At 43.0% G+C, this 18,906-nt stretch overlaps 1 protein-coding gene across 3 annotated transcripts in view; it reads left to right on the forward strand.

Moving 5' to 3' along the window:
• Nucleotides 1–7,519, forward strand: part of ATG4B (autophagy related 4B cysteine peptidase) — a 37,237-nt gene extending 29,718 nt beyond the window's left edge. For all 3 annotated transcript variants that reach the window (XM_072618777.1, XM_072618774.1, XM_072618776.1), the window contains 3 exons: nucleotides 3,520–3,576; nucleotides 4,020–4,113; nucleotides 5,472–7,519. In XM_072618777.1, the coding sequence (XP_072474878.1) occupies nucleotides 3,520–3,576; nucleotides 4,020–4,113; nucleotides 5,472–5,545 (225 nt within the window). In that variant the 3' untranslated portion in view covers nucleotides 5,546–7,519. The remainder of the gene's footprint in view (nucleotides 1–3,519; nucleotides 3,577–4,019; nucleotides 4,114–5,471) is intronic.
• The last annotated feature ends 11,387 nt before the right edge of the window (nucleotides 7,520–18,906 follow it).

The raw sequence follows: 18,906 nt of genomic DNA on the forward strand, positions 1-18,906 counted from the left end.
TGCCGAAGCCCGCACCAATTCAGATACTGAATCTTTAACAAGACAGAACTTGTCATTGTCTAGTGTGTCACACATTCCAGTCCTTCACTTAGTTAAGGCAGAACTAGGAGCAGAGGATTGGGGTCAGAGAGGCCAAAGGAGCCTTGATGTCAGGAGAAACTTTGCTGCCCCGAGTGGAACTGCTTACTATGAGAGGGAGCAGGTTCTCATCCAAGTAGCAAGGTGCTGGCTTCTGGAATGGAGTGAACTACAGGGCTCTGAGAGCAGAAATCCTGCCAGCCTGAAAATGCCTGCAAGTACCAACTGTCCGCGGGCCTCCTGGATTCTTACAGCGGGCTCCATGGCAGCAGGTCAGCCACCAGGGTAGAGGAGACATTTCTGGTCTTTGCATCTCCCAGAGCCCTCTCCTGAGGCTTCTGCACACAGCATGAGGTCCTACTGAAGGAAGTGAATTCAGAGATACACCTATGACTCCAAAGAAGTACCTTTCAGAAATGCCTGCAAGCCTTCGCAGAACAGAGTGACTAGGGAACTAGCCGTTTTCATAGGTTCCCAGCCTGCCTATAAAGAGCGCTCTTTGTACCAATGTCCAAGGCTTCCTAGTGTAAAACAACCATTCTGGCCCCTGGGTTTTACCCAGGTGCTACTTGTAGCTCCTACCCAGAGGCCTGGAGTTGTCACCCCCTCGCCCCACCTCTTGGCACCCTGGCTCCTTTCCCCTGTGGTGACCTCACCTGGTGCCCAGAATGGCTGCTGCTAGTCTGAAATGCTGGCATCTATCTTGTGAGCAGTTGCTATCTCTCCTTGTGGAGCACATGCACCTTTTGAGAGCAGTGGTTGTATCCCTCAGGTCTAGTACAGTGCCAGACACCTTGTGCCTCAAAAATGCCACTTCTGAAAAATACACACAGATGCATAGTAGAGCACTGCAGGCATTTTCAACTTTCTTGGTGATGAACTGGGAAGACATGGGCTTTGGTCCCTTGATTCTCCTTCCAAGTTCTAGAAAGTGACCCTCAAAGGATTTGTGGAGTATTTTCCCTCTATATTATGATCCTGCTTTGTTTCTTGCTAAAATTTATGTCTGTCCAGCATGACTGTATGAGCTGAGTGAAATCTGTAGAACTCCCTGTGGTTTTGGGATGCCCCCTATGCTTGGGGTGCTTCCATTTCTCAAAGAGTCAGATTCTAAGGTTTTGTTTGTGCAGAAATGTGCCATAGTTGTGCCATAGGCTGCAAACGTAGGAGGTGATGTCTGCACTTGATTATCTAGGATGGAAAGAGAAATGCTGGGGAGCCACAAAGGACCTTTGTAATGTTCTCATCCAAGGGGCAGAACTTCTGGTGCTCATATTGTATGTTAAATCTACACACTGTAGTGGATAAATTCGGTTCATAGTTGGAAGAGGCCTGAGAAGCTGTCTGAGCAAGCATCCTCTCCATTGTCCCAACAAGTGACTATCCATCGTTTATGGAAAACCTCTAGTGAGTGTGATCAGGAAGGATTCACTTCCTTCAGCCCCCAAATCTACTTCTGCCTTACATTTGAGGGCCAAGCAAGATGAGGCCAATCCCTCTTCACCACAATGGTCTTGTAAACCTTGAACAGTTCCCATGCCCCTTGGGTGTAGATACCACCTGCTTAGTCCTAGATAGATGCATGCCTCTTTTCATGTAGCTTGAGGAAGCATTAGGGTTTGGATTGGGGGTGTGGGGGGGAGTGGGTTGCTGTCACATCTCACCGTTAAATGACATTGAACTTAAGAGTTCACAAGAATCCTCTCTTTTTTTCAGTCAAGCTCCTATCAAGCTGTGCCTTGCCTTCCTTTTACTTGGGGAGGCTGAATTTCTCAATTCCGTCCTCATTTCATTAGGAGGACCTTTTTTCCACACCTCTTTTAAACTCTAAATTGGTCCTTGAATACTTTGTATATCCATAGAGACAATTTTCCCTTATGTCTTCAGAATTTCATTCTTGAGAACTTCTTATCCTTCCTTCGTTAGGACACAGAAGTGTCCCTGTCCTTTAAACCTGTAGGAATCGAGGGTCCCCAAATCTAGGGACATTTATTACTTTTCTCCTACTTTTCTCCTCTCTGTCACTTATTCTCATTCTTCAATGGAATGATCCCTATTTTTCCACACACACATTTATCAAGCACCTACTCTGTGTGAAACATGTTGAAGTGCTAAGGTTACAAAAGCCAAATGTACCTGCCCTTTTAGAAACTTCCATTTTACTTCAGGGGATGCCTCCCCCAGTTTGCATAGAGATGAGTGAGTGAATAATGGGGATCCTCGAGTGATGAGCTCCTGTGTACTCCTTATTGGCACCAAAGAAGTGTGAGATCAAGGTTGGATGTTGAAAGGCCTTAAGTCTTGACCCAGAAGCAGATGCTCAAAGAGGGGCTCCTGGAGGGAACTCCCTGCCTGCAGGGGTTTAAGAAAGACCAGAGAACCAGCCGAGGAGACCAATAAAGAGGAAAGAGAGATGGAAGAAAGGGGAGGCCCAAGAGGAGAGTGTCTCTCGGCACTTGGAATCACGAGGATTAGCGTGTGCCTGGCAGCTACACTTTGTTGTTAGTAAGGAGCTGCACTGCTGCAGGACAGACATTCTACCTTCTGAATGATGAAATTGTCAGTAAGGCAAGGCAAGGCGTCTTGAACTGCTGTGCTTTTGGCAGAGAAAGCCCTCCACGACACGCCATGCTCCTCTGTCAAGCCTCGGTGCCAAGTTTGTGATCTGTTTGTTGTTCAAGGGGAGGTTGACTAAGGCCTGTTGACTTTGCAGAAAGTTGAGGATTATTTCAAATATTTTGTCATTTAAAAGCAATATTTGTTCTAGTAATTAATACTGGTGAACTCTAGTTTCATAATTTGCACAGTCACCGTGTTTTCTTTTAAGTGGTATTTTATTTTTTCAAATTGCATCTAAAGACAATTTTTAACATTCATTTTTTTCCCTTCTTCCCTAAGACAGTAAGCAGTTTGATAATAGGTTATGTGTCATCAGCATCTGTTTATTAAATATTTACCATGTGCCAGGCACATACGCTAAGCACTGAGTTTAGTTGTCTTAGTTTTCTCTTTAGATATTGCTTCAACTATGTGTGTTAACTAAAATATTTGTGGGGTTTAAGATTCTGATTTTATTTTTACTAGATTTGCAAAACCTAACCTTCACCATTCATTGGTAGCACTACTTATTTAAGGAAAAAAGTAATTAAGCTATCTTAGTTTGGCTTTTGTATTTTAGTGACTTAGTCTGAAGCATTTCAGCTAATACAGTTGCTGAATCCAGAATCTTGTGCCTTTATTAACGTGTGCAGTCAGAACAGATTAGGAAGAGGCTGAGGTTGTAAGAAGAAGAAAAGGGAGCAGAGGGCGGCCAGTTCATTTCCACTGCTCCTTTTCCAAGATCGGGTGATCAGAGCCTTTCAGTGCCTGGGCTAGAGGTTTTTCAGTGTCCATCTTGGTTTGTGTTCCCACATTTCTACTTAAACTAGATTTCTGTTTTAGGGTTTTTTCTGCAAGACTGAAGAAGACTTCAATGACTGGTGCCAACAAGTCAGAAAGGTTTGTCTTTCTTCTCTTTAGTCCTGCATAAATGAGTCTTATTAAAGTCAGAATCTATGTTTAAGAAACAGGTAAAACATTGGGAACACCTGTCCCAAGTTATCTTTTAAAGGGAGTTTAAAAGTGGTTCTGAATCTTATGTTTATTTAGAGATGATGGTGGTGGTGATGGTCATGATAATTAAATTTGCTCCAATTTTGAGCTATATTTTTATATTAAATCTGTGCCTTGAGTTTATGGTGTGTGTAAGTTATAAATAACTGAAGAGATCTGACAAAAGATTATCCTTGTGGAAAACAATATTGAAATTTTCCAGTGGGATAGGCCTCATTTCTGTCCAAATGTCAGGTCTCTGGTGTGCCTCTGGCTCAGGAGCATGGTGGACAAGACCATTAAGTACAACAGGCTTATTCTTACACTTCTTTGGGTGGTTTTCCTCACAGTTGTCTCGAATCCCAGGAGCCCTGCCGATGTTTGAGCTGGTTGAACGGCAGCCTTCACACTTCCCGTGCCCAGACGTTCTGAACCTGTCACTAGGTAACATCCATGTTGTCCCTGTGGCCGACAGTTTGGGGGCACCTCTTTTTCCTACACCCTTTGGCTTCTGGGTATTAATGGCTCCCACCTGAGCTTTCATTTGAATGCCACATCTAAGGAGAAATAAGACATCGAGAAATCTCAGAGCTTAGGCCCACATTCTGTCCTGACTTTCTCCGTGATTTTTTTTGTACACTAGACATCTGTCCCAACCCAGAGACACGAGCAGTAGCTGTTGTTCTTTATGTTTGTCCTCACTTACATGTCTGGATCTCTAGTGAATTCTTGTAGGGTTTTATGGTTTTTTACAAATCCTTCTGCGGACTCATTTGTGGTCTGTGTTGGGGTTGTTTTTAACTCACTCGGACACTCGGATTGACTGATCTGCATGTAGATTTCACATGTGTCTTTCTATTCAGTTGTTCCTCCTACACTCCTGAGGTTTTGAACACATATCAGTGATGCCTAAGAGTATGTGGCGCATTGTTCTTTAATTCAACCACAGGTCTAGCAGACGTCATCCATGAAGTTATTATGAACTCATCACATACCCATTTTCCTCTTTTTGGTTTAGTGGCAAGGTTTACATCAAGAATCATATTTAGGGTAGATATATTTTTCAAGGTTTAGGTCAACAAATTTCAGTTTACCTTTTATTTCTCAATTAAAAAAAGATTTTGCTCCTTCTAATTTTTACCCATTCCCTATTATCCTATTTCTTCCATTTCTTAACTCTTCTCCCCACTCATAGCATTTCATCCCTCTGATCCTTCTCTTAGAAGCACCATGGCCTAGTGGGAAATGGGCTTGATTTGTAGCCAGGGACACACCATGGCTTCAAGGCCTGGCTCTCCCTCAGCAGCTCATTGAGAAGCCTCTCTAGTGCCCTCTCCTAGAAAATGAGGTATCGGACAGGCCAGCCTTGAGGGTCTTTTCCTTTTTCTAAACATGCCTCACGGCTTGGGTGCCCACTGGGCCCATACTGTCTCCTAAGTTCTAGCTCAGACCTTACCTCTGTCCTCAAGCCTTTCCTGACCACACCATTTGGAAACCCTTCCCTACGAAATTTTCTCTGTTTCATTCGATTAGAACACATGCACAGGCTAACAACAATAATGATCTTTTCACGTACATGTATGTCTTCTCTCTCCAGTTACAACATAAACTCCCTGGAAGTGGGGACCTGATTTTAAGGTTTATAACTCCTACAGCCCCTAGGATAGATAGCTCACTACCTGTAGTAAGTACTCAGGGAGTATCTCTTGGTTTTACAAGGACTCTTCCCCTCTCTCTCCCACCCCATATCCACCCAACTCAAACAGTCCTTTGACCTGAAATGGTTTGTTTCTCTCCCCTAGATTCTTCTGATGTAGAGAGACTGGAAAGATTCTTTGATTCAGAAGATGAAGACTTTGAAATTTTATCCCTTTGAAAAGGCTAGGAAACTGACTTGCCTGATCTGTGTTGCGTGGGGGGTGGGGGGTGGGGAGGGAAGCCCCTCTGAGAGCCCGGCTCACCAGTTTTCACAGGCGCTAGATGACATCCCAGTGTTCCATCCATCCCGGTGTGCGTGCAGCCTCAGAGCAGAGGGTGCATTGTCTGCATTCTGTCCTTGGATCAAGAATATGTTTTCATGGAAGCCTTAATGCTTGGAGTCAGGATCCTCAGCACAAAACACTTTTTCAGGAAATGGAGACAGTGGTGCCTCGATGTCGAAAGGTCCCATGTGTGAGAGGAGCAGAGCCAAGGCTAAAGTGTGTTGAGTCTGGAGAAGGTCTCCTCTCTCTCCGCTGGCTGCGCCCTCTTGAGCAGATGAGCTCACGTTCCACCTCCTAACACTCTGAGCTTTGGTTTGCTTTGGATGTTAATTCTTCTTTTTAGTTACACACATGAGCAAAGTAGTCTGGACATCCCTCAAGTAGACGTTTCTGAAGCCAGGCCGCGTGTGCGTTGTACCTGCAGTAGACTGGACTCTCACACAGACTCTCACCTGCTGTTCCACGGAGGGGCGCTGCTCTGGCTTCGTCTGCAGCGCTTCCTTACGCACACGTAACTATCTTCCTTGTTTTCTTTTAGCTCTATCCTACTCCATTATTTTTAAGGGCTACCTTTGGGGGTGGGGGGTTGGACTGACTGAATTTTATTACACCAGGGTTTCTCATTTAAAAACAAAAGTCAGAATTGGCTATTTAAGACCACTAAACACACACACACACTCCAAAACAAAACCCCCATAGAAGCAAGAGGGAATGATTTCTGCCCCTGGCAACGTCAGCGTGCCCCGAAGGTCACAGAGTATAAGGGGCACGTTTTCTAGCAGTTGGTGTTGTTTTCAGCATCTAGCAGCTCCGGGTGTGCCCGTCTCTTCAGTAACAGCGCATCACCATCCCAGAACTAATGCAGCACAACAGACTTTCTGTGAGGGGAAAGAGATTAAGAAAGAAGCCAGGCAAGAGTATTAGCAGAGTCTCTGAGATGTGCCCTCCCACAGGCAGGTCCCCATTGGTGGTATGGAAAGGCATGAAGGAGAAGGCAGGCCAGGTGGGGTGATTTGCCCACTCCAAGAAAGTCACAGCTAACAGAAAGAATTCCTCCGTGGTTTCCACTCTCTGTGAAATGTTGATGATGGCATTGGCTTTATGCTGTTTTCAGCTGAAGAGTTTGGAGCTTAGGAGTCCGGTGCAGTGAGTCTTAGAAGCCAACGGCCCATCGTTGTAGTCATCCAGCAGTTTGACCAGCCTGGGACATTCACCAGGCCCACCTCACAAATGGCCTGTTTGGCTTTCTTTCACTCTTGGGGTCTATGCCTGTGCCATTATAATCTGCCTCGCTACATAAACTCTAACCACGTTAGTCCTTAACTTCTCTTCAGCCCCATGTCAGTATAAAACTGCCGTTTGTCCTGCAAGTATTGTCAGTTCTTTAAGAAATGTTTAAAGAAAGGGGGAGGGATCTTTGGGGGCCATCTGTTAATCATGCATATAGGGAATATGGGGAAAGTGGGTCTTCTATAAGGAAAAATCACTTTTACTATATTCTTAGGGCAGCAAGATCAGTATTTGCAAAAAATACTAAGAGCCTGAGTTTGCTGCTTTTTGACTCCTGCTTCTGTCTTTAGCAAGTAAAAGGGAGTAATTTGTCAGGAAACACCTGAACGTTCAGTTCCATAATGGCAAGGGAAATGGGTTCATTGGTTTGGTTCCAGTGCCGTGTGTCATACTGAAGACGCTCCAAGGCACCCTCCTGAAGTCTGGAAGAAAGAAACTACTCCATTTCCCCTCTTCTCCTTTTCCTATCTATTCCTTATCTTTCACATATATTTGGGGGTGGGTAAGAAGAGTGGGGTAATTCTCTATTTAGTGCTTTATGTTTTTATCTGAATAAATAACTGACAAGCTTCTTAAAAGCCCTTTGGTTTCTGAAATATCACTGAATTCTAAGTGAGATTGATTTGTCTGCCCAATGTTGATGGCATGGGTTGGAGGGGGTTCATTTGAGATCAAAACCTTAGAAGGATTTTTTTGTTGTGCTGAGGTGGCGCTTTCCCCTGTAATTTATGGAGTCATATCCGAAAACACTGAACTCTAAGATTTTAACAAAATAGGTCTTGTCTCCACCCTGTTTTCCTCTGTGGAATGGAGCAGCACACACCATGAAATGATAACTGGGATCTGGGGTACTCGGGCCATTAGAACTATCCCTGCGTGGGGTATTCGTCCTGTGACCAAAGTTTGGTGCAGTCAACATATTGAGAAAGTTGGTTGGAGCAAGATCAGGGAGTCCAGGGTGACCGCCTCTGCGTGGGTTTTTTTCCGTTACTGTGTTTTTCACATTCTCTTGGCGATTATATACTGTTGTGTCTTACTGTGGGAGGAACAGCCAGTTATTCTTCATGCATTCACTGAGTTAACCATTTGTATCTGGGATACTTCCATTCCATAAGATCACAAGGTCATCAGATAGTCTTAAGACACGTACCGAACCCAAAGCTGAGCGCTGATCTTGTGCACGATCTTGGCCAGCAACGCCAGTTATTGCTACTAGATGGATGCCACAGATACGTTAAGTCTCACTTGCTGATACTATATAGGTTGAAGTATTAGAAATGCCCCCTACAAATTCATGGATTGTCATAACATATTTTGTATATTGATGCCACAGAGAATTCTCACTGCTTGTTCCATGCAGGATGATCGTTGGTTTGTGGTTCATTCTGTTTCCTGTTTTGTGTCCATGATGCTGTTGGTGGAGACACCAACTCCCTGCAGTACCTCATGGAGCTCACCAATGATTGATCTTATTAATATTAATGCAGAGCTGCCCAAATGGAAGAGTTCCCTTCATTCCAAATCCATGAAAACTTTTGTATTTTTCAGTGAGTTCTCAGGTTTTCCAATCCCTAGTCTCCGTATCATCATCTGGGACCTGAAGGGTCCAAAATAACTCAGCTAGTGCAGAAATGCATATAGCATCTTGGGTGGAACTTTTGAAAAAGAAAAATCTAATTAGGAGATAGTTGAAGTATGCATTCTTATGAGTTCAGTGTGCCTTAACCCCCTTGTTTGGTAGAAGAACAAGAGTGAAGAACAAAATCTGCTTTTTTAACTTGTCACTTATTTGGGGGTGATTTTTCTTTGGAATTTTTTTTTAACTTTTAAAGTGAAAGATTAGCATGAAAAGAATAGTCCTCCAACAAAGTAGTTTTTCCTGATCATGTGTAAGCTCGTATTCTGTCTCAGGGTGAGGAGTGCATTTCTGTATCTTACCCTGCATAATGAAAACTCTTAGAAAAAATAAGAAAAGCTATTCTAGGAAAAATGATCAATATGTTAATTAACTACAGTAACAGAATACACAGTTCATCTACGATAAGATCTTAAAAGGTTGCTAGAGAAAGCCTCCCAACGGTGAGTGTGCCTTTACGCTGAAGACACCTTCCATTGCTTTGAGATGTGTGAATGCCCTTGCAGTTGGTCTGAGCCTACCTTGGGACCTGGAAGTAAAGAGAATCATGCTCATGGAGTATCCACATACTTGTTGGTTACCCTGTAAGAGTATGTCATAGTACGAGAATGATTAACTAGAATTCATAGCAGCCAAGGCATTGGACAAAGTGAGCTTAAGAAAACTAACGTGGTGGAGATCAGCAGGTTTGCCTTGGCATCCCCTTTCTTCTGGGGACTTTGGTCAGCTGTACAAGCCAAAATTTCATCTATCGTGTTTGGGTAATGGAGTATGCACTTGCCAGGTTTGATTTCTATTTTGACCATGTGTGAGCCTTGAAGCCTCTTGAATGAAGCAAGGGGGGTCCCTGCACTGTTTGTATGAAGAGAGCCGCTGGGCAGGCTTTCCCTTCTGTGCTTGACGTCTGCACCTGCAGCCAAGGAGGCTTGGTCTGCCTTCCAGAGAGATGATATTAAAGCTGAGTGATGTTCAAAACAACAACAAAAAAAACCATAATCCAAAGTCAGTTTTGCTACGAAAGGGGAGCCTTATTCTATTTTAGGCTTTGTTATTGAAGTTGATATCAGGTGAGTTTGTCCTGAACTCCATTGATATAGGGGAGCTAAAACAACCTCATTAAAACTTTCACACCCGGTGAAGACACTGAGAAGAGTTATAGCGAGGCTTCCCCACTGGCCCTCTTGCCATTTATAGGCTGACTTGTTTTATTGTTAGCGCCCTTGCTCTGTGAAGCTGCATGTCAAGGATGAGAGAGCCAAAGGGGCCAAGGAAGGAATAGAAGGCCTATGTTTATTCAAAGGTTAGATGGTTTTCACCCCTAAGCAGCCAAGGGTTTCTCAAAAGTATGGAAGAGACTTCCCGGAAAGACAAAAGAAATTGGTTGCTAGCAAAAGAATAGGCCCTTCTTTCATGTGGTGGGTTTAATTTCCATGTTTGGAAATGGTGTCAGTGTTGTCACTTGCATTAATTGGAAAGTCTGCTGTGGGACTTGGTTTTATTTGTCCCACCTTTGCACGCGGACAGCATTTGACTGTTCCTGGAGCATCTTGGGTAGAGGTGAGGTATAAGATTGTTCTTCAAGGTATGTTAGTGTTACTGTGGGTGCTTGGGTGGGATTGCTGTTTTCCAGCATGTCCTTCGATAGCAGCTTATTTCCTGTGACCCATCTCCCTAGCCCAGTTTGCTGAGTATTACCAGTGGCAGATTTCAAGACATTGTAGGTTTAGTTTTGTACCTTTTGCATAAGCTTAAGGCAGGGCCATCTTCTGTCATTTTGTGAAAGGCATAAGCATTCTGTGGAGCAAGGGATGCAGAGCAGTAGCCTACTAGATCTAGCCCTTGGCTTGGTCATTGGTGCCTAAAACCAGGGAATAATGATTTCCCAGGGGGATACCTTGTCAGCATGTAGTATAGAGCCTCTGAAATGGAGAACAGTGTGGTACAACTGGAAAGAGCACTGATTCTGGAGTCAGGACCTGGGTTGAAATCCCATCTCTGATTCATTACCTGTGTGTGACCTTGGGCAAGTCATTTATTAACCTCCCTAAGCCTCAGTTTCATCATCTCTAAAATGATTCTGACTCTGAAGTCTCTTCTTGCTCTAGACCTGTTGTGATCCTATGACTATTTTTTTTTTTTTATATTTAAGTCTTTGCATTGCAATGAAGTACTAAGTCTACCAGAAAAATTCCTCACACACTGTGGTTGTTGCTGTGTACAAAGTTCTCCTGGTTCTGCTCCTTTCACTTAGCATCAGTTCATGTAAGTCTTTCCAGGCTTCTCTCAAATCTTTCTGTTCGTCATTTCTTATAGAACAATAGTATTCCAAATTTATTCAGCCATTCCCCAATTGATGGGCATCCCCTTGATTTCCAGTTTTTGGCCACCACAAAGAGAGGTACTATAAATATTTTGACATATGGGACCCTTTCCCATTTTTATGATCTCTTGAGGATACAGTCCTATGACTTTAAAATAAAGTTGAAGACCTGTGAGCAGTTTATCAGATAATAAAAATTTTCAAAGCTGGTGATAACGTTTTAGAGGCCCACCCTAAAAGAACTGTGATTTTGGTTAACTTAATATTCCCTCCATATATTGCCCTCTGTGATTCTTGTCCCTATTTTCTCCTGTATCTTCCATGTTGAGTTTACCTAATCTGTTATAGTCTTTATTACCTTAGGGACATGAATGGATGTGCCCCTACATGACCAGGCTGCCTTTCCCAACCAATTGTAAGTGCCTTAGTTCTTGTGCCACTTGCAATGGGCATGTTGGCAAAGTGGTTTTGCCTACTATGTGTCTTTGTATCACTCTTGAATTATTTATCATTTTTGTTCTTCTGAGAGCTTGGTGCCCTGTGATCTTCTGTCCCAGACCTTCACTGGAGGAAGATTGGCTTAAGAGACAGATTTCTGCATCGGAATGCTGTTGGGAATCATTTGACAACACGGCTTAGTTTTCCAGCTACAGTCTAGATTCTTTCTGCTCCTGGTGGAGCAGTGGTTCTTAAGAGCAGGGAGGTGGAAAATGTCCCCCACCAAGCTTTAGGTAACAGCCTTTACCTTTGGTCTGGGATATTAGATGTCTTGGACTGGCTGCCAATCTTCCATAGCCAAACTGATCTTATTGAATGAGTTCTCTTGTTTTGGGTTTGTAGGTGTGCTCTTGGACAATGAACTACTGAGGCAGTTGTGAAAGAATTGTTTGTTCATAGGGATTATCTACTCAGGTCATTGTGATTAGGCTGACTAATCTGTATTGATTGAGAAAAGTAATCTGTAGTTTATTGAATGTCTTCTGTGTGTACTCCTAAAACTGAACAATGTTTATAGCCATTCTTGAGAGCTTTGGGGGAGCACAAAACTTAGTCCTGGAGCCCCAGGTTCTTATATTACCTAGTAAGTGTTCTAGCCATGAGATTTGTCTTCTGCGATTCACTTTTCCATCACAGGGAAGCAGATGGGTTGTTGGTCCCCTCAGAAGGGAATTCTCTCCAAATGACCAAAGCTATTAGTGTGTGCCTCTAGTTCTTCTGATGCTACCAAAAGCCTTCGGCTAAGGGGATGATGTAGAACATTCCGATCTTTCCAGCACTTAGCTCTTGGGACCTGGTAAACAGAGTTGAATAAATGTTTTTTGATTGACTGATTTTTGCCTCTGGCAAACACATCAAAGCAAAAGCCAAGTTTCTTTCTGCAGCTCTCTGCTTGTCCTCAAGTTTTTGAAATCTTGGGCATTTCTCTGAATTTCCAATCTTTTAGTTACTTCTCACTTCCCTCTTTAGGTGTCTTAGTCATTTTATCCAACAGAAATCTCCCATTTTCTCGTCAATCCTGATTGTCTTGAATCATGAAATCTTAAGAGATGCAAAGGACCAAAGAAGGGAATTTAGCCCAATCATCTCATTTGACAGATATGGACGTAGCAGTAAAGTGACTCATCCCAGGTGGCCTAGGGAGTAAGTAGTAGGACTGGGATTTGGACCTTGGGGGGAGGCTGGATGTGCTAAGATTACTTGTAGTGTTTGTGGTTCAGGGGAAGACTTTTACTTCTCCAGTGCTGATGTTATTGTGGGGTGTATTTGGAAGGGGTTACCTTCAACTCTCATGAACAGTCCTGTGTAAGCTGTCTTGAGGTGGTGAATCTAACTGACCTCTGGGTTGTGAGGATCAGAGAAGTTTACGCCAGTCTCTTGCTCACTTTAAAGTGCTGTATGTGACAAATCAACATCCTTGTGATGTTGCAGCCTTGAAGAGATGAGACCAATCATTCAGGTCTTAGCAATTTTGTTTGCGGATTTAGCTCTTAAAAGACTATTTCTTGCTTAGCATTACTTTTTTGTGTGCTGCTCTCCTAAGTCAGGCAAAATCAGGGGCTTGATGTTTCTACTAAGAGAAGTCCGTTTATTTAGCTTTATCTCTTTATAATTACAGTCTGGAACCACAGGAGTTGGGAGAGCAGTAATAGTTTGCTTGCATTTATATTGCAAGACATATGGCAAATATTTTAACTTGATCCTCAGTACTCATGAAGTAGATAGCAAAGTATAACTCCTTTTACAGAGAAGAAAAGGAAAGTGATGTGCATCAGATCAGCCAGCTGCCAATAAGTGACAAAGCCAGAACTGGGCCCTGACCGAATCCCAAGTCCAATGTTCTTTCTAACTACCTCTGTTAAGTCACTTTGTATATACATTTCTACAGATTTACCCAGAGATGGTCAATACCTTTTACAAATTCTTTTTGAAAAGAGGTGGTCAGTATTAAACTTTGTAGACTATTTGGATTCTTCTTGGGCAGGACAGATGATTATGATTTTCTTAACTGAATTATGTTTATACAAAAAGGGCTCCATTAAGGGAAAAAAAAGATCTTTTGTATATTAATATCTGTGGAAATGAAAGAAACTGGTATTTACTGACATAATACCTTGTGTTCAGAATCCAGTTGGAGTTGGTATGAATATACTGCTTGCATGTTGGTATTAACATAGTATCTTTTGAGAATAGTACATGGTGTTTCTTTTAAGGACATCCTTTGAGGCACTCCGGAGATTGCTTGAAGGCAAGGTCAGTGTTAATGAACTTGTGTTGGCCAGCGTGTGGTGATATACTTTCCCATATATAGTACTTAACCGGCTTCTCTGCCCTGCACTATTTGGTTTCAAGTAAAGCTGAGCTCACCACTTAGGAGAGCTGATGAATTCCTTCCACCCCCACTGCCCAATCCTGACCTTGTTTTCAGTCCTGCATAGCTGTAATATTGAACGGAGTTCACATTAGGTTTTTCATAAGCAGGGGAAAATATCCAAATGTATATAATGCCCTTGATGTCCAGCATCAGAGTCATGCTTTCCCATGAGGTCATGGATCCCTGTTTTCACATAAGGAGGGTCTGGATTGCAATGACCTGAGGGTTGGGATTTTTTTTTTTAAACTCCTGTAACCAAGGGCATGAGTTTGTGAGGTAACTGATAAGGATAAAGGCATGGGGACAGTTTATGGGACAGCTTTTTTTTTTTCCTATTATGGGTTGATTTGTTTAGTAATCAAAAATATAGCGTTGGTCTCTTTTGTGCCAGAATCTGATTGAACCAACCATGGCCTGTTCATGAGTCAAGGTGAGGTTCTGGGGTTTATGCACCCAAGATTATGAACTAATGCCAAGGGACAAGAGAAAGAGTGATGTCATGGTCATCTGCCACATCCCTGATTTCACCATTCCGTTCCCCAAACCCTGTTGTTCTTGTATGACTAAGAAATGACTAATTTGGGAGCCCCAGGATCCCTTCATACACGTGAAGGGATCTAAAACATAGTAAACAATAACTGCTTTATCTAAATCTCCAGCTCCCAGCCCAGTTCCTTGACTAAAGTTAAGCATTCCATTAATGTTTGTTGATATGGTCAGTTCACAGATTATCCCCTGCTTTCTATGGGTCTCATAGTGTGACAGCCCGTACTTCAGCTTGGTCTGTTCTGTGGAGGATTAACTAGGGGTCAGAGAGAGACTGTGCCATTTTAAGAGCTAGTCAAGCTAAAGTAGATCCCATTAGAACAATTAAAAACTTGGTCTATGTTCTTATCAACAAAATTATTCTCCTTGGGTACATGCTAGGAAAAATTAATTGTAGCAACTGAAATCTGCTTTCTTTTCCTGCCTACATAGTGTAAAGAAGTTTTCAGTGAGATATAGTAGAAAGAGGCCAAGAGTGAAAATCAGAATGGGCCCCAGCGTTGGCTTATCTGCTAACTTGCTGTGTGAGCTTGGCTAACTACTCTCCCTGAATCTGCTTTCTCTTCTGGGTTGGTATATCACCTTTCTACTCAGGACCCTTCAGTGGCTGGCTGCTGCCAATAACATCAAATGGAAATTCCTTAGCTAAATATTTGAAGAATGAAGATGACTCCTCTGAGATTTATCTCAGAGATGTCTGGTGATGGGCTAGTCCACTTCAAAGAGCCTCCATTTTCTCCCTTTTAGGGACAATAATTATAACACATGGTGGTTGTAGGGAACATATTTTGTGAACCATATGGTATTTCTTAGGTCCTGATCTAAAATAATCTATGACTTATGCTTGTGGGCATTAGCATCCAGACTTCCAAGTCTGATCAAGTTGTTGGCTGATGGTTTGCCTGAATATGTTTTTAAAATAAATGTATCAAGGGTCGTTGATCTTTTGTGGGCTGACAACAGTCTCATGTGTTTTGAACTTTAGGTGGTTTTTTTACTTCAAGAAAAAAGGTCATTTTGGTTCATTCAGTAAAATGGATGTCATGAGATGGTATAGGGCAGGGAAAAAATCCCTATTATATGCTCAAGAGGCAACAGGTGACAAGATTAGAGAAGTTTGTCTAATAGGTTTATTTGTAGTCTAAGGAAATGTTAAATCAGGTGAATGAAGTGCTTTGGTCTGCTTTTACACTTACTCTTTGGAAGGAACATTTTCTTTGCTGGCTTTTCCACAGAAAGTTGTTGGGTTAAAACGAGTACATATGATAGGAAAGGGAAGGACAGAGCTGAAACAAGAATCTTGTATTTCCCCTGATTACTCATTCGAATGTTGCTTTTGCCCAAGGCCAGAGGCAGAGGAAAGTGAAACAGATCCATGGTTTGCTCCAGGCTGTAGCTCCAAGGGACAGTTGGTTTGATTTCCAGGCTTCCTCTACTCAACCCAATTAAGAGTTGGCAGGACCTTATTCTGCCTAGTGCTCTGGCAGTCATGGTTTCCCCAGAATCCAGCAGTGTTGGGGAGCATGTAAGCTCCATGTGGCTAAGATAGATCGTATGTAAGGGCACTGTGCCTATTTTCTCCCAGGTGATATCAAGAGTGTTGGAGGACCAGGAGACGAGGTCTCCATTTCCATGTTTATCTCTTGTTCGTGTTTAATCCTTCTACATTTACTTGGTGGAATTTTCTCTGTAAAAGTTGAAAACATGATTACTAGTAGATAGCTGTCTGTCCTTACTTAGTGTTTCATGGAATATGACCCCACCGGGTCTTTCTGTGATTACCCTCAGTTTCAGAGGGGAAGCCTGAAATCTTTACTTCAATTACGTAAGGCCCTGTCAAGTCTGAAAGTACATATGAGGCAGCTGGGTGGCTCAGTGGATAGAGATGCTGGACTTGGAATCAGAAAGACCTGTTAAAATGTTGCCCAAGATACTAGTTGTGTGAATCTGGATGAATCACTAAATGTCTTTCAGTCTCACCTTACAGTCTACCTGTAATGACGTAACTTGCACTTGACTTTGTTTTGAGGGAGGGCTGTGCAGGTCACCAGCCTCGCTTCTTCTCCAGAGCCATCTGAATCTAGTGACCAGATATGCATCAGGATGACCGGAGATGACCCACGATGAGGCAATTGAAGTTAAGTGACCTGCCCAGGGTCACACAGCTAGTGAGTGTCAAGTGTCTGAGGTGAGATTTGAACTCAGGTGTGTTTAGGGAGGACCAGTACCTTTGGTGTGATGGCTGCCGAGCCCTTTTCGGGGCTCTTTCCACCTTTGGTGTCTACCTGTTCCGCCTAACTCTCACCTGTGGCTCCAAGAAGCTGCAGCATGCGCAGCAGCCACACCCTGGTAAACTGTTTCAGCAGATGGGCCAGACCAGGTTGAGGTTTAACCAGGGGTTCTCAGACCCATTGGTGAGTTGGGGGGGGGGTGTACCCCAAGCATGTGAAGACTTCATCTGGTGGAATGGCAGATGAGAACAATTTTGTTCCAACGGCCATGAAGGCAGATGAAGCAGGTAATGTGGAGCGCTTAGAGCTTGGTTGGACACCAAAGATGCCAAGGTCATCCACTGCATCCTGAGACATCGCCAGCCGTCTGGACTCTTGTCCTGCCACTGGACTATGATGATTCAGGAGGAGAGAGTGAGACTGATGACTTCATGCAACTCTGCCTCATTTAATCCAATTTACGCATGAATCAGAAGACATCACCCATACCATTTCACTATTATGCCTCAAAGTCCTGTGGCAACAGGCAAGTGACGAAGCAGCAGGTGTGGATACACTGGGAGCCGTACGCAGGTGGCCCAGGCCATGGGGTCATTTCTCACTGGAAGCAGCAGTGGGACTCAGCAGCCTCCTGGGTGTCTGTTACCTGTAAAGTGGGTACAGTAAAAGCCCTTACCGTATGGTGTTCACTGTGACGATCGTTATTAGCCCAGCTCCACAAAATGGATTTAGACTAATTCCCAGGTCAGCAAGCCAACCTGTTTCTCTCGGCCCCAACCAACCAACTGCAAACAGGACTGCTTGTCTGACCACGGGGTTGGTGTCAATTCTCTTACCTCTCAAAGGTCCTTCTCATTCTAATCTTGACTCCTTTGTTACTGCTGCTCAGTCATTTCAGTCATGTCTGACTCTTTGTGACCCCATTTGTTGGTTTTCCATTTTCTTCTCCAGCTCATTTTGTAGATGAGAAAACTGAGGCAAACAGGGTTAAGTGACTTGTCCAAGGGCACACAGCAAGGAAGTGTCAGAGGCCAGATTTGAACTCAGGTTGATGAGTCTTCCTGACTCCAGGCTTGGAACTCTGCGCACTATAGCACCATCTAGCTGCCCCTTGGCTCCATGAGACCTCACCAAAATAGGTTCATGAATGACCCACTATTTCCACTACCAACACCAAAAAGCTTCAACTCCAAAGATGCTTCCAAGAAGGCTGGATAACCCTTCTAAGTTCGGGCTCCAATTTTGTGAGTAAAGTTTGCCTCAGTGTTAGAGCTGACTACAATGAAAGTTATACTGAATCTTGAGCTAAAAGCTGCTCTGGATACTCTGAAAGGCAGAAGGAACCAAGATGACCCAGGCATAGCCTTTTTTTAAAGTCCATAGCCATGAGGATCCTTGGAGGATAATCTGGACAAAAGTTGACCAGTATTACCTGGAAATGTAAACAGTGGTTATCTATACCTGAAGAGGAAAGTCCAATTTTAAATGGCTATTTTCAGGAGAGGTAAGTATATCGATCAAACCCTGAAAAAATAGGAGGGTTAAGATTCCTAAGGAGGAGGGCTCCAACAAAAATGTGTTCAAGTGCTTGTTGTTATACTAGACGTCAGTGTTAAGGTCCCTGTCGTTGCAGCTGAAGTGAATTAAACAGTGGTCTAGATTCAAGTGCACTCAACACTAGAATTAGCCCCAAACAACACTATCTTGTATTAACAAAGCATCAGTCTTTTTCCCTGGTAGCTCTGGGTCATCAACAGCCTCAGAAATTTCATTTTCAAAGCACAGAAAGGCAGGTGAATAGAAATTTTCAGGTGACAGACTCTTAGCCAGCACTCTTACGTCCAACATGCTTATTCTACACATGCTTACATAAATAAACACGAATGCCCTGTCATGGTGATAGTACAAGGCACTATGAAAGTTTTCAATGTAGTTAACGTGAGTTATTTCATTTACTGACTGCAAGTCATTGTACTAAGTAAACAATATACTTTGATTCTTGGAAAAGTTCTGGTTATTTCTAACGATCTCAAATCTGATCTTCATATTTTAATAAAGGTGTTTGGAAATAGGATACTTTGCAACAAGTTTTCTTAACTGAGTCTAATTTAGTTCCCAGGAACATCAGTCTCCTCCTATAACATTTCAACTTAGCCCTTATGCCCTCCCCCCAAAAGGCTATATTTTAAATTTTATTTGAGCATGGATATACACATTCATTTTATTTTTAAAGACATCCTAATTCATGGAACTCAGTCTTTCAGATGATGGTGTTATTCACTTGCAAAGACTTAGACTTTTTTTTTAGGCAGGTCATCTTGAATTGGGGATCCTTTAGGCATATGTTGTCTGAGAAGCCT

Source organism: Notamacropus eugenii, chromosome 6 (genome assembly GCF_028372415.1).
Source record: "Notamacropus eugenii isolate mMacEug1 chromosome 6, mMacEug1.pri_v2, whole genome shotgun sequence".
NCBI lineage: Eukaryota > Metazoa > Chordata > Mammalia > Diprotodontia > Macropodidae > Notamacropus > Notamacropus eugenii.